Source organism: Genypterus blacodes, unplaced genomic scaffold, assembly GCF_046128005.1.
Source record: "Genypterus blacodes isolate CSIRO-AG114 ecotype Tasmania unplaced genomic scaffold, CSIRO-AGI_Gbla_v1 ptg000028l_1, whole genome shotgun sequence".
Taxonomy (NCBI): domain Eukaryota; kingdom Metazoa; phylum Chordata; class Actinopteri; order Ophidiiformes; family Ophidiidae; genus Genypterus; species Genypterus blacodes.
In genome coordinates, this window is record NW_027466841.1 from 2505906 (window position 1) to 2520579 (window position 14674).

Sequence of the window (14674 nt, forward strand, 5' to 3'; positions counted from 1 at the left end):
AAAACGCATGAGAAACTTTAACAACAGATGTTATTGAAATAATCTATGGTGTATCACTTACTTACACTTTAATTTACCAAGTTGGTGACTACTTATAAACATATGAAAATTATACTAACCTTCACAGGCAATTAATATATGTATAACCTACTCAGAAAAGAACATTGATGATGAGGACTCATCAACAATGTTTGGGGATCTTTCTGATCTTAGATTGACAAACCATTAGATCAATATATCTATCTATCTAATGGTTTGTCAATCTAAGATCCGAATTTAGCCCTAATACTCAAAATATCTCTGCTTGCACTTAAAACTAAGCTGCTGACATAAATATCTTAATATGTCCCATATTTACTTGTTTACACCTGCAGATGTTGATCCAAAAAGTTCGCAACAGTAACAACACGAGAGTAGACTGTCGATAACAAACATGCAGTACCAACTGAGTCCAGAGGATGGCAGTAATGCACCATGCGGATTGTGTGCTTTTGTGGGGGGTTTCGGTTGCGGAGAAGAAGAAGAAGAAGAAGAAGAACAGGAAGTTTGCGTCCTTAATGGCGGCTGTGTGACTGACCCAAGCGTAAACAAGCTGATTTGGTAACGTTTGTCTTGAATAACTCTCCCCCTTTGTTCCCAATACGTGTGTTCAAACATTCTGAATGATTTACACTTTATTTCAATGTAGTTTTTTTGTGGCAGCTTTAATTTGTACCTCAGAGACTGAATCAAAATGACGCGTCACGGAAAAAACTGCACCGCCGGAGCTGTTTACACTTACCACGAGAAGAGGAAAGACACAGGTGAGCAAACTAATCGAAGAATTACGGTAAAGTTAGTTAGGACCATCACTATTTTCTTTCTTAAACCCATAATATGTATTTGTTAACACTATTCACGGGTGTAGAGCCTTCCTCTGATTTCTACCGTCACCATGTAAGCAATCGTTTTCTCATTGGTCAATAAAAGTGAACATCGAGATAGTTTATGCGTTTATGTTTATTTGCAGATCAACAAAGGTTTGGTGATTCAGTGTCGTAAAACACTTGCATTAAGGGGTTTGGTAGCTAATCTCAGGCTGGCAATCATTCAACTATTAAATAAATATAGAATAAAACAAGTTGTGTTTGTCTGTGGATGAAGATCAGAACACACTTGCTGAATAGTTATTGCAGAAATCCATCTTTCAAGAAATCTTCACATGTAGTTTTATAAATCTATATCAAATGTTTCGAAGCAGAGCGTGATCGTGTGTAATCTTCAGTAAAGTGTGTAACAGTGTTGTCACGTGTGGTTGTCGTCCCAAATCAGCTGCCTCTGGTTACGGCACACAGAGCATTCGACTGGGCAAGGATGCCATCAAGGACTTTGACTGCTGCTGCCTCTCACTGCAGCCCTGTAAGGATCCTGTGGTGACGTAAGTGTCTCTCTCATGCATACACACACACACACACACACACACACACACACACACGACCACAGTTTTCACAGTGCACTTGTTATGCTGTTCCTAGGCCAGATGGATTCTTGTATGAAAAACAGGCCATTCTGGAATACATTCTGCACCAGAAGACCGAAATTGCCAAGAAAATGAAGGTATGACATCATTTCCTCATTAATCCTGTCCAGTGAATCAGTTCCTGCCCGTACACACGACTCCCTATATGTCGAAGGCTCTGCTGTGTTACGAGCTGACTTGTGATCCGGTTTGCAGTTGTGTTCCATCGATGAATAAGTGTGTATGTGGATTTCTTGATGTTGCTTTCAGGCATATGAGAAGCAGAAACGAGCCCAGAAGAGCAGCAGTGAGTTGGAGTCCAGCTCTGAGGAGAGACAGAGGGTGGAGAGGTTCAAAACCCGGGAGAACAGCATTGTGTCCAAACCCATCAACCCCTTCAGACTGGGTACCTGTCAGTCTCCATCTCAGCGAGACTTCATAAATAATCCTGAATATGTAATTGTAATAATATTGTAAAGGTCTAATTTGAACGAGGTGTGTCTCCCTCCAGGTCAGGCAGACACAGGAGGTGATGAGGGCAGATCAGATGGAGCCCCTGCAGCTTCGTCCAATCAGAGTTTACCCAGCTTTTGGGTTCCTTGTCTCACGCCAGAGGCCAAAGCCACACAACTGAAGAAACCTGTGAGTGTCTCATCCTGTCATGGCACATCACCTCATCAAACTCTTAAAAACAAAACCCTCAACAGTTCCAGTGTGGTGTGTAATGATCAGAGAGACCTCTTGGGGGCACTAGTCCCCAGAGTTTTAGTTTCATGGCATTACCGTTTATTTACAGTTCATTTTGATGTCATGCTGTCCCGGTGTGTTTGTCCTGTGTGCTCAGGTCACTTTGACCACCCGTCCAACATTAATGTTTAGCTTCTCTGACTGACCTGCTTCTTTTCTTCTGTCCGTCCATCAGAGTAAGGCAGTGCTGTGTCCCATGTCTGGACGCCCGATCAAAATGAATGAGCTGGTGGACGTACGCTTCACTCCCTTGGATGCCAGTCTGAGCCGAGTGGCCCTGCTGGCCCATCAGGTCTGTTCCTGCCTGCTACAGATGTGTGAAAAGGAAACTGATCGCTCACATTTTCACCTTGTTTTGTCACAGCGGACACACTTCTGTAGCCATTCACAGTACACGCTGTGGCTTGGTGTGTGTCTGCCTGTCACCCAGACAAAGCATCTGAAAAAACAAACAAATCACCAAAAAGTGATGCGTTTTAAATCTCCTATGAGAGTTCACATTATTTGCTGCACCGCATCACAACCAGTTTGGTGTCTCCGCTTTTCTCTGTGCACATGTATAGTATGCACGCACGTGTGTTGATTAGGAATCCCTTCATTTCCCTCCAGGACAGATACGTGTGCGCAGTAACTAAGGACATGCTGGGAAACAGCGTTCCCTGCGCAGTTCTCCGACCCACGTAAGTTTGATGTCTGTCTTTCACTCACAAACTACTGTTCTTTACTGTTCTTTGGAATGACTGACCGTTGCTTCGGCTGTGTTCAGGGGCTCCGTGGTGACCCAGGAGTGTGTTGAGAAGCTTATCAAGATAGACATGATGGATCCTATCCACGGGGACAAGCTGTCCGACAGGGATATCATACCACTGCAGCGTGTACGTGCACTCATCTTCTTTGTTCTTTTCTGCTGCTTAATGTCACACATTCATATGCATTTCTGCTGAGGATTGCTGTGTTAAATTGCTGGTCCTCGTGTTTTCATATAGGGTGGAACCGGCTTCGCTGCCTCAGGGGTCGACCTCCACGCCAAAGAGGCTCGGCCAGTGATGCAGGTGTGACAGGAAGGAGGAGCTAAGGAGCACAGGGTCTGTTATACTGTGTGTGCTTCGCTAAAGGACATGTCATGTTTGAATTCAGAGAAACGCTCTAGTTTGACATATACACCTTATTTGTGTTTTTGCAAATAATCATGAGTCTGATTTGCTTGGAAACGTGGTGGTTTGTAGATTTTTTGTTTTTTTGTGAACATTTTCTTCACTTTTTTTCAACCCATATTTGTCAAAAGGTTCTGGATTGATTCAGTATCATTAAAACAGAAAGAACGAAAGTTGTGTTGCTTTTTATTCATTCTTCTGTTCAAATGTTTTTATTTAGTTACAGGTTGGCATTCAAAGTTCCTCAGTGAGTGTCTTGTTCTGAATGGGTCCTATCGTGTGAATTCACTACGGTGCCATTTGTGATTGACAGCACTTCACATTCATTCTTACCGCCATCAGTGTGTGAATGATCATAGCTCATCGTGCTCATCCACCCTCATGCTACCATAATCAGTGATGGTGCTGGTCTTGATGACATCCATCTTGTCCAGAAGCTCAGACAGAGACAGTTGCCCGTCCTAACAAAGAACAGGGGAGAGAAGGAAAGCCAGTTATTATTTTTGCACTTTCATTAAAATATAATTTTTGGGGGGCATTTTTGTATTTTTCTTTTCTAAACTAATGCATACACCTCAATTGAGCAACCCAGGTGTTAAAGTCGTATGTTAGACTCAATAGCTGGTGTATGAAGTGAATGATGGGACCATTATGGACTGTGATGAAGATGGTGGGTTCAACTTCAGGTTTGCATTTACAACCCTGTTTGCTGTTCCCATTGTATGTTATTCTATTTACATGGCTTCACAACCTCTTCCAAGGCTCACTAGGGGGCTGATAATCTTCACCATTTGTGGGGCTGTTAAACTACTGACTTGTGATCAAATGTGTGGTCGGCTTATCGGATTCTCAATGGTTCAATATCTTACTCTAAAATCTTGATCCCTCTGTAATATGGCAGTGGGTAGTGCTTCCGCTTGGTAACCGGAGGGTCGCCGGTTTGAGCCCCTGCCGAGGTGCACCTGAGCAAGGCACCGAACTCTCAATTGCTCCCCCCTCTGCGAAGGGTGGTAATGTATGTCGCTTTGGATAAAAGCGTCTGCCAAATGATCGTAATGTAATGTAATATTAGTGCAAATTGTGTCAGATTGTTTCTATTTAACATGTATGTGATTTCAGAGCCACCAGTTTGGATATTTTAGGGGGAGCAAAGCGTTCTCGAAACCTTCTGGAATCAAGTTCCAGGTATGTTCTGATCCTGTTACTACATGTTTATGGTATGTTGGGAACTTGTCCTATTACTATTTATTACTGTCTGAATGTGTAATCTAGCCTTAGTTTAAAATCAGAGTGCCTTCAATGCCAAATGAATGATAAATGAATCCTGTGTTCCCAATATCTAAACAGAATGGAAATTTATAAATTCCAATTCTAACAATTCAAATACCGATTTATCCGAATCAGGATCAGATAATTAGAATCTAGATTATAGAGTCAGACAAACGAGGGGTATTGAACTTTAAATTACAATTTCTCTTGGGAGCTAGAGAGGGATCCATCAGTGGGTAAAAATGTGGATCTGGTGGTTTCTGTATCCAGGTGTAGCCGTACATCGTCAGGTTGATACTCTAAAATTCAGTAAAATACAAACAGTTTAAATGCAACAGAGTTCCATCCAGGACTGTTCCACTATTATCAAATTATTTATTCAATGTGTTTTATACATTTTGTTAACTTTTGGGGAATTTGGGTTTGGACATTTGTGCATTGAAAATCAATAGATGATAAAAGATGATAGATGTCATGGAAATGCATGTTCTGTGTATTTGGAAATCAGTAATCTCCTGTTCAATGCTTCCACTGAGGTTTTTACTTTCAGTCAATATCATCCCACTATTGTGTTTTCTGTCACTTCATTGTGTTTTTCTCTTTTAGTTCATCTATTGTTTTTAATGCTCTACCTCAACTGTGCAGCAATCTTGATTAATTTCTGAAATGTGCTCATTAGTAAATTTTACTTGAAATTTAAGTTAAAAAACCATACATTTAATAGTAACAACTACACTGTTGGTAGAAAAACCAGCATGACTTTATTTTCTCCACAAAGCTGCGTCACAGTACCACAGGTAAACACCTCTATAAATCCACATGCAAAAATGTGTCACAACTGCATTGTGTAAACATTTCTTTTAGTGATTTCCATATTTCAAATTAAGTTGAGTTATTATGTGCACATCCATAGACTATTTCCTAATCATCAAAGTCTAATGTCTTACTGCGGTAATCGACAAACAGTTTTTGAGGATATTTTTATCATCATTATAGCCTAACACAGTTCTATTTGGGAATCCAGGTGATAAATGTAGCTTTTATTGTAGCGTTCATAACTTCTGCCTTTGCCCGGTGGATCTGAAAGGGTTTCACTCACAGGCATACCAGCCTGGGTAGTGTAAAAGCTCTAAACTGCAACTTATCAAAAAAAACAAAAACCAAAACGGAGCCAGAGGCCTAGTTAAAGAATTTTGTAAAATCGCCTGCCTCTCATTTAGGAGCATCTAAAGGAGCTGAGAATGGATCAGACAACAATGGTGCAGTATATGTTTCTATGACAACGTGAAACCTAGCAAAAAGTAAAAAAGGATGTATGTGTAGAATCACATACACAGTATGTGTCTGCATGAGTGCATCGGTGTCTCAATGAAATGAACGTCCCTCCCATCCCCCACAGTGCCCCCCACAGGCAAATCCATGTAACAGCACTCTCCATCAGACATGATGACCACTCAGTGACTTGTCAGAGCTCATCGTGTCTCTTCGTTAAATCTTCCCCATAATTGGTGGCTTGGCTGCCCACAAACATGTTCCAGTTGGACAGAATCTCCTTCTTGGTCATTTTCGCATCCTGTGGATTGATCACCAAATTCACCCGCCATTGGTATTTTGATTGACAGGGGACAGGGTGGAGGAGAGGAGGGTGAAATACAAGAGGGAGAGAGGAAGAGAGAAAGAGAAAAAAATTAATGATTAATTATATTTATTCATTGCTTTGATTAATTCCAACATGTTGATTATTATTTCTAACAAAACAGTGATGAGATGCCTTTATCCCGGCTGACCACCATCTGTATCCTACCTATCTACCTAAAGAACTAAAAAGCAGGAAGTAGATCTGAAACCTCCTAATATCCTCCTGTATGTGAGGCTCTGTGATTTGGCAGTAGGACGTCTACCTTGTTAGTATCAGTCTCATGGATCAAGTGTTTGGCTTCATTGTCAGCGTGGTCAACCTCTGTAGGTAGGATCCACTGGATGACCTCACCAGCATCCAGGTAGCCATCCTGCAAAACAACAAACTGGTGAGCCACTAAGACACTGACAGATGGAATTTCTCATAATGGAGATATCATGTGACGGCTTTGTTGAGAGCTGAACCTCACTCCCCTAATCGCCCTGTCTGGGTTTAATTCCATGTTAATCACCCACTGACGATACATTTTCATGATTTGTGCTTAATATTACTCATCATGCTTTTGTGTGTACCGGCCATTACATCACTCTCATGATTTACCTTGTTGGTATCTCTGATCTCCGCAAAGTGTTTCCTCTCGGTCTGGACCCAGTCCGGCTCGTTCTCCCCGTTCTCTGATGTGTACATGTCCCCTGTGGAGCAGCAGTGTCAAGTATTTTTGGAGATAACATCCTGTTAAGAGTGCTGGATCTGCTTATGGAGACAATACAAGTCACCTACCAATGTATTCATCTATGCTGACCTTCCCATCTCCGCTCTTGTCAATGTCTTCCATTGTTTCCTGATGGAGAAAACTAATTTAGATGTGATAGAGCTACAAATACCGTGCACTAAAACAAATTACAAGTCATAGTTGCATTGATGTAGGGAACATCTAGTCCTATAGAACAGCTTTGGCACCCAATACTGAAATGGTCCATGGTAGTCGGACAGTGGCTCATACCTGTACAACCACATCTCTCATGTGATCGAACTCCTCAGGGTGCAGGAAGGCAGTGAACTCCTCACGTGTGGCGATACCATCTCTGTCGCGGTCAGCCACCCTGAAGCGTCTTTCATCTCGGGTAAGCATGGACTTATATGTGGCCTTATCCTCCACATCATCAAATTCTTCATCTGGAAAGATGTGAAGTAATTGTTACGTAAACTGCTTCTTATATTTACATGACAAACATTTCTTCAAGTTAAAGTATTTTAGTCTGTCACTAACACCGGGCCTTACCCAGGTAGAAGCCGTAGGTGGTGTTCTTGTACTCTTCCCAGCCGATCTTGCCATCTCCGTTGTTGTCGTAGTCCTTCCAGTGCTTGTTGACGTTCTCCTCGATGTACCTCCTCTGTCTGTGTTTGATCCAGTGGTGCAGCTCGCCGTGGCTGACGAAGCCGTCCTTATCAGTGTCAATGCGGTCAACAATCTTCCTGTAGGGGGGGTACACGTCATTAGGGAACAAAAATCTCAAGAAACTTCTATTCTATTCTCATGTTCCGTTATTTTTGGTACCAAAAGGAACAGAGATGTGACGTCTGTGGACAGACAGTAGACAGCTCCTGACACACGCCCACAGCTTTGGGAAAAGGTGATAGTCTAAAGGTCGAATCCGATGCTGAACTTGTTCAAAGCCTTGGTCAGCCTCCAGCAAGTGAAGCGTTTATTTGCAAAAACAGATAACCACCATTTTGTGTTACATTTTAAAGTCAAAGTCGTTTTATTCCGCAAATCATTTAAACTTGATTTGTGTTTTTTTTAGTCGATTTCCATTTGATTTTGTATTTTAAGCCGAAATCAATTTAACTGGTGTTACAGCGAATGCACAGTAACCTAGAGATTAGTTTGAGCTTTGACCTGGTGCTGGTTTGATCAAATATGTTTCTAAAATCTTAATTATCACCAGAAACAGATACAGATGATTTAGGGTCCAGAAATAAGCACTACAACCCAAACCCCACCCTGTCTACTCAGTGGTGCTGTATCACTGGGAAGTTGAAAGTTGTAGGAAGGGAAATAGTTCCTGTCCTTACTCAAATGGATGTGTCTCTCTTATGGACAATATCCATGTAAAACAATTTTGCTAATGCCCCTTTTCACCTTATTTTGATTAGAACAGGAAGACAAGAACCACAGTCTCTCTGGGCTGCAGAACCTACGCCAGTCTGTCTTTGCTCTCCTCGGTGGTCAGCTGGTCAAACGTCTTGGCCTCCTCTTTGCCCAGGAAGGCCTCGTGGTCATACTGGTAACCATGGGTGTCGTCATGGGCATGGTCGCTCAGGTCACTATGGTGATGGACTCTCTTCTCCTTAGCTGGTACCGCAAGGGCAATGGCAACCAGGAAGAAAGATGGCAGCAATCTCAGCAGCATCCTGACTGTCTCAGAGAGAGGGAAGACAGAAAATACGACTGAAGTATGAAAAGCATGGATGAGAAAATGATAAAAACAAGAAGGATGTCAGAGGAACAGGTAGGAGATTTGCAGAACCTCAGTCGAATTCTAGCAGAACTTAGAATTTTAGTAGAACCTCAGTGGAATTTCAGTCAAGACAAAAGTAAAACATCAGGTTCAGAACAATCTAAGGAGTACTTTAGTACTGTGGATTTATGGTTTAAAAACAAACAAACGAAAACGGAGCAATTATTTCCGACTATAATGGGGGGAGATTTGTAAAACAATCATTTACTCACTGGTTAAGTGTCGCTCCTCTAGTGGGTGTGATGGACGGACGGTCCGCGTTGGCACTCGTAACTTTAATAAGACTGTCAAGGAGGCGGGTCTTTTCCTCACACAGCCAATCACAAACACCCGCTTCAGGTTTCTACCCAATGAAAAGTGCCATGGTAGGAAAGGGGCGCTGGCCCTCTTTTCATTGGCTGTGAAGCGCCACGTTGTCACGCGAACGCGCCGCGCGTGTGTGGATGTTTCAGACAGCGACAGAACTTCGGAGTAAATTGCATTTCAAGTAGAATTCATTTCATATTCAAATTACTCCGATTGCTATTCCTATGGTGGCCACATGGCAAAAGATGAGTGCACTGTTGATGTTCTTCCTCACTAAGGGAGGGACCAGGAAATATAAAAACCAAGAAGACATTACTGTCACCTAGAGGCTATGGGTGAAATTACATTGCTAAACTTACAACGCAAATCATTATTGTACATGAATTGTGTAATTATCAATTAGTAATTATCAACCGCCATTTAGGCAATTCAGCTCAAGTCAGAGCAGAGCAGAGCAGAACATTTAAAAGAGTTATTCCCTGAAGCTAGATGTGAGGTGCTATTGTACACTTGCCATCTGATGGATCGAGTAAAGTAAAGCATTTGACATGACAATGAGCAAACACTTACGGGACATATTTGAGATTGTCCTTTTTCATATACAGAGATAAGGGAAGAAACAAGAAGGAAAGAGAAAAAAGGAAAGACATGTTGGTTGTGACCTAGGAAATGATACACATTTGGGCAAAGTGCATAAGGAGACGATGAGATGATGACCTGAGCCAATGACTTATACATTTCAGGTTGTGTATAATTGCGTTGTTGGTGATGAATAATTGATCAGTTGTTGTTGTTTCTTACTTGGGGGAGGAGAGAGAGAGAAGCAGAGACAGAGAGAAAGAAGAGAACTAAACCCATTAAGGTAAACAGGCTGTGGGATGTTCATCTTAACTGAGACAATGGGAGCAGGTGGGGGGCAGTATTGAGCACCAAGGCCACACTTAGGTGCTATATATGTGTTGATAGCGGCCCTAAAGATATTTTATAAATACACATGCAGTGTGAAGTAAAAATTAGACACATCTCTATACAGAGGAAACACAAATGGGCAAATGTTAACAATTGAATTATTGTCTTCCCTGTAAATATAATCTTTATTTGTTCAAAAGCATTGATTTGACAGAAATCACAATGAGCGTGTCCTGAGACAGTGTAGTTAAAGGAGATATGGACTGTATGCCAATCCATGCTCTGCACAGGGATTGATTGGAAGTTGTATTTCACAAGTATGATTGTTGCAGAAATGATCCTTTGATTCTCCAAAGGGTTGACAGCTGCATTGTCTCAGTGCTGCAAAATTAGAAAACACAATCATGTTAAATTAATTCAAACATGCACATGGTGGATCGTTCCATAATTGAAAAGTGGACATTCTTCTTAACCACTTTTACACAACTGTTTTAGTATTCCTGATAAACAAACAAATCTACTATATTATGCAGATGGAAACAAAACATAATCAGGTCAAGTATCAAATAGATATGTGATTCAAATCAATATAGAAGCTTTTTATTGCTGGTATATCTTTTTCAATGGTTCAGTATGTCTAAATGTCTGTACCTTAAAATCCCAGAGCACCATGGCTCCATCCAGACCCACGCTGCTGTACCGCTCCACCTTAGCACTCTCCCCAGATACAACACACAGCTGCCTGCAGGACATACAAACACACACACACAGTTATGACATTTTAAATTTATAATTACATATTGTTACGACGTCTAGCATCACCAATAATATTAATAATTAATAATTACGTTTATTTTCTGTTAGCAACTCTTTTTTGAGATGAAACACACTACAGAATAAGTATTTGACGATAGATTGAGGCATTCAAATTCAAAGAGCGTCACTCAGACGCCTCATACTTATACCAAGGCTGCACAACCCTCCTCAATTTACACAACCCTCCTGCACAACTTACTCATAGTACAGACTAACGTTGGAATATAAGCATGCATGCAAATTGGAATGAGGCCTTTACGTGATGCTGTTCTGGTGCAGGGTTGTCAGATCGGTGCTGTCTTCGTCAAGGGCCTTCTTGTCCAGGTTGCGGAAGTGCTGCATGGCTGACAAGCTGCCCCTGACACTTTGCTTGGGGATATCCAACTTCTTTACAAACTCCAGAGCACCCACACCCTTATAACTGTACTGGTAGGGGCAACAGTTGTGACCCTAAAGGAAAATGGATGAAGGATATAAATAGCAAGAATTTTTTCAATGTTTAAGGGAATTGTGACAGTTTCCATAAAGCTACACTAAACAAATTAGGCTGAGGTAATAAGTTTGCTATAGGAAGTTTGAAGACTTTATTACTGTAAGACCCCTTTTAAACCTTAAAGTAAGTGGAATATTATTATCCTGATATGTTTTCTGGATAATGACAAACTGATGATGATGTTCGGGTCATTTTAGATGCTGCTTTGTGTCTGTCACTGTTCACAGGTAAGTCAAGTCATTCCTCCCATTCAAAATGAATGTGAATAAGAACACAAGGTGGGCTGACTATAATAACTTGTTGGTGTAGGCCTGCATCATTTTCAAAACATTAAATAACATTGCAATTGAAATCTTAATCTTAATATGACAATAGTGCATTTGCCGTCAAGCAATGCACACACAGCATTTTGTAAAATCTGCAATTCAGGGACATAAGAGTATAACAATGCTTCAACATAAGGTACAAAGGTTCATAAAGAAACAATGTACAAACAGTTATAATTTCCTCACAAACAGAACAGGTAATAGTTACCGCAGCAACAATCTCAGTGGGGCTGACATAGAGCACACTCAGTAGAGGCAGATGGTCTGTGGTGAGCTGGGTCACCCTGTAGAGAGAGAAGTCAAAGTAAAAACACAAAATGCACTACGTGAACCAAGTACATCTGTTCAGGTGGAGAAATTCCTCTATAGGCCCTTTTCAGCAATCATTGTGGTTGTTTGCAGTACTCACTCTTTCCCCTGAGTGGCGTCAGCTACAGCGATGCTGCTGTTGTGGGCCACCCAAGCCAGCTGGTCTCCACTGCAGGAGAAAGAGATGCTGTGCACCCAGCCTCCACAGTCTTTATGCTCCAGCAGCACCTCCCCAAAAGGCATCTTGGCCCCCCAGGCAGTGGGGCCAGGTTTGTCCTCAATGTCCTTAATATAGGCTGAGAAGACCCTGACAAGGACAGCATGGAGACAATGACAGTCACAAAGTGTGGCTCTTCAGCTCTGCCCACTGAGCTTTACTGAGCACATATTCAGTTGTGTGTATTCCTCTGAGAGACTTTTGTAAATACTCCTGAATGCTCCTCATCCTTAGCAGAGATGCCCAAGCTGAGATTTTGAGTGTCTAACCTGCAGTGAAGGTCTGCAGAGCCCACAGCCAGCAGAATGTTGTTGGGATGCCATGCCAGACTCAGCACCGTGGAGCGAATGAGCTTCTTGATGTGCTTACTCAGCCACCTGATAAAGAGGGAAAACCATTACTGCCAAACCAGACTGTCTAAACACTCACATATAACATATAACATATAATAGTTTTGTTTTGATGATACATTGCTCACCAGTCATTCTCCTCCTCAAAGTAGCAGACAGAGATGATTCGAGCTCCGCTGCCCAGGGCAAACTTGTTCTCCAGTGGTGACCACTTCACACAGGTTGCAGCTCGGTTAATGCGCACCAGGACCAGGGTGGGCTTCCACACAGCATCCTTCAGGGTCCAGACGTAAGCGTTGCGGTCAGATGCACATGTTACGATGCGGTTGGATTCGGGGGCCCAGTCAACACCTGCAGACATGGTCATGGCTTCATTCAAGTGACATGGCAAGTATACAAGAATCAAGCTTCCAACAAGGACAGGACAATAACAGTTTGCTGAATCAAACATGCAAACACATGTCTTTTAACTGGTTTTCTTATTGTGTATTGTTTCAGTCGGACTGGACCTTTAGCCATCAGTTTGTTAGGAAATCTAAGCTGCAGTACCTGTGATGCGTCCACTGTGCTCAGTCAGCTCATGGATCTTGATCCATTCTTTGTCTTTCTTCTCATAGATGTTTACCACATTGTTGTTGGGACTCACAGCAATCTCTGTAGTGAAATAAGTGTACACAACCCTGCATAAGTGCACATAGTAATCATTTATTAATGGATAGTAATTGCAAGCAGCAGTGAAAGTGTAACAGCTGCCATGCAGACAGAAGTATAAAGTTATGCTGTGAGCACATTTTGTATTCTGCAAGCTCTAAATGCATTAAATTGGCCAAGATAGCCATATAGGATCTGATTCTTATTACAGGAAATGGACTATGAGCTTTGTTGCGTTTCCACACCTACATATTACAACATATACTAGATAGCCACACCCATATGTTATGATGGTATCATACAGAAACTTGAGTGTGAGTGGATCTTTGTGTGATATGTTATCTGTATACTCAAAAACTTTACATGCACATAGATGTTCATATGTCTGTCTCTGTAAGGAAATGCAGTTAGATTGGATTTCAATTTCACGTACGTGTCCTGTCTTTGTTCCAGGCATGGCAGGAGAGTGGCTCCAGGCCAAAGCTGTACAGTGACATGTCTGAACAGAGCAGGGAGGGTTGCTGGAATGTTGCTGGAACAGGAGCGTCTCTCTGTTGCTGCAGTTTCAGTGGTGCAATCAGGAAGGAGAGGGACACACTTTACTGAGAAACAGCATTTTTGGGGATAAGGCACAGCTCATACAACTTAATTTGTGAGCAAGTGGTGCCCAGATTTTTGTGCAAATCTAATCTTTTATCTTCTTAAATGTTCCTCTGTCCTCACGGGGAGCAGCCAGTCTGACAAAGAATTTGATAAAACAATCACCAAAACAACAAATCATAACTCTGGGACATTTGACACTTGAGGGTGTGTGTTTACTTTCATTTACGCTCAGTCTATAATTGATTGCTTTTGACAAACATAAGTGTGTATCATTATCAGATAAAAAACATGCAGACGTGTAGTAATTTTATACTGCTTCCTAATGATTAACTGTACGTGATTGAGGGACACAGACAAGGTTTATATAAATAATAATGTCAACATATTTGAGGTTATGAGCCAAAGTGGATTCCAGTAAGACTAAAGACTGGTACACAGCAGTACATTCCAGGCATTACTTAGGTGGAGTATCAGCGTAAAGCAGACGGGCTTGGCTTCATTAGAAATCAAACATGACTAAGAAAACAAATAGGTTGTAGCATATCTTACCTTTGTTGTGTTATTTCCTTGTATGTGTGAGCAGATGGAAGTGAAGGTTTGCAGCTGTATTCCTGGACTCTGGGCAGTCGACAGGAATAAGGCTGTGCAAAGAGCTTGAGTGAAGGAGGTGACTAAGGTATTAATAAGAGAAAAGTGGGTGTGTTTGAACATGCCTCAAATCCAGGACACTGCTGCTGCGATAAACACTCCATTTAGCAGGTAACGCGACACAATGTGTGTTTAAGCTAAAGTACATTTTTACATGTGATAAGCACAACTAAGCACAAAGTTTATTATATCAGATCAGATAAGTACCTGAGAGGTC

General features: G+C 41.7%; 3 protein-coding genes across 7 annotated transcripts; 1 reads left to right on the top strand and 2 right to left on the bottom strand.

The window, feature by feature from the left end:
• Positions 1-495: 495 nt before the first annotated feature.
• nosip (nitric oxide synthase interacting protein) lies at positions 496-3572 on the top strand. Of its 2 annotated transcripts, none has more exons than XM_076144077.1 (10): positions 496-600; positions 703-803; positions 1312-1417; positions 1515-1596; positions 1769-1904; positions 2010-2140; positions 2421-2537; positions 2855-2925; positions 3012-3120; positions 3232-3572. In XM_076144077.1, the coding sequence occupies exons 2-10, from the start codon at positions 734-736 to the stop codon at positions 3301-3303; spliced, it is 894 nt and encodes a 297-aa protein (XP_076000192.1). In that variant the 5' UTR covers positions 496-600; positions 703-733; the 3' UTR covers positions 3304-3572. The 2 variants fall into 2 exon arrangements, with proteins under 2 accessions (XP_076000192.1, XP_076000193.1); XM_076144078.1 differs by having other exon boundaries at positions 505-600; positions 689-803.
• rcn3 (reticulocalbin 3, EF-hand calcium binding domain) lies at positions 3569-9108 on the bottom strand. 3 transcript variants are annotated; one of them, XM_076144074.1, is made up of 8 exons: positions 9042-9108; positions 8510-8726; positions 7590-7783; positions 7311-7483; positions 7088-7148; positions 6908-6999; positions 6570-6677; positions 3569-3860 (listed from the first exon to the last, which is right to left on the bottom strand). In XM_076144074.1, exons 2-8 carry the CDS (start codon positions 8719-8721, stop codon positions 3753-3755), a joined length of 948 nt encoding a protein of 315 aa, XP_076000189.1. In that variant the 5' UTR covers positions 8722-8726; positions 9042-9108; the 3' UTR covers positions 3569-3752. The 3 variants fall into 3 exon arrangements, with proteins under 3 accessions (XP_076000189.1, XP_076000191.1, XP_076000190.1); XM_076144076.1 differs by having other exon boundaries at positions 8510-8730; positions 9042-9099; XM_076144075.1 differs by lacking the exon at positions 3569-3860 and adding an exon at positions 5666-6241.
• Positions 9109-10202: 1094 nt separating this feature from the next.
• LOC142993390 (actin-related protein 2/3 complex subunit 1A-A) lies at positions 10203-14535 on the bottom strand. 2 transcript variants are annotated; one of them, XM_076144071.1, is made up of 10 exons: positions 14359-14535; positions 13640-13763; positions 13105-13209; positions 12684-12906; positions 12475-12582; positions 12089-12295; positions 11888-11963; positions 11120-11310; positions 10696-10786; positions 10203-10425 (listed from the first exon to the last, which is right to left on the bottom strand). In XM_076144071.1, exons 1-10 carry the CDS (start codon positions 14518-14520, stop codon positions 10420-10422), a joined length of 1293 nt encoding a protein of 430 aa, XP_076000186.1. In that variant the 5' UTR covers positions 14521-14535; the 3' UTR covers positions 10203-10419. The 2 variants fall into 2 exon arrangements, with proteins under 2 accessions (XP_076000186.1, XP_076000187.1); XM_076144072.1 differs by having other exon boundaries at positions 13640-13808; positions 14359-14478.
• Between the last annotated feature and the right edge of the window lie 139 nt (positions 14536-14674).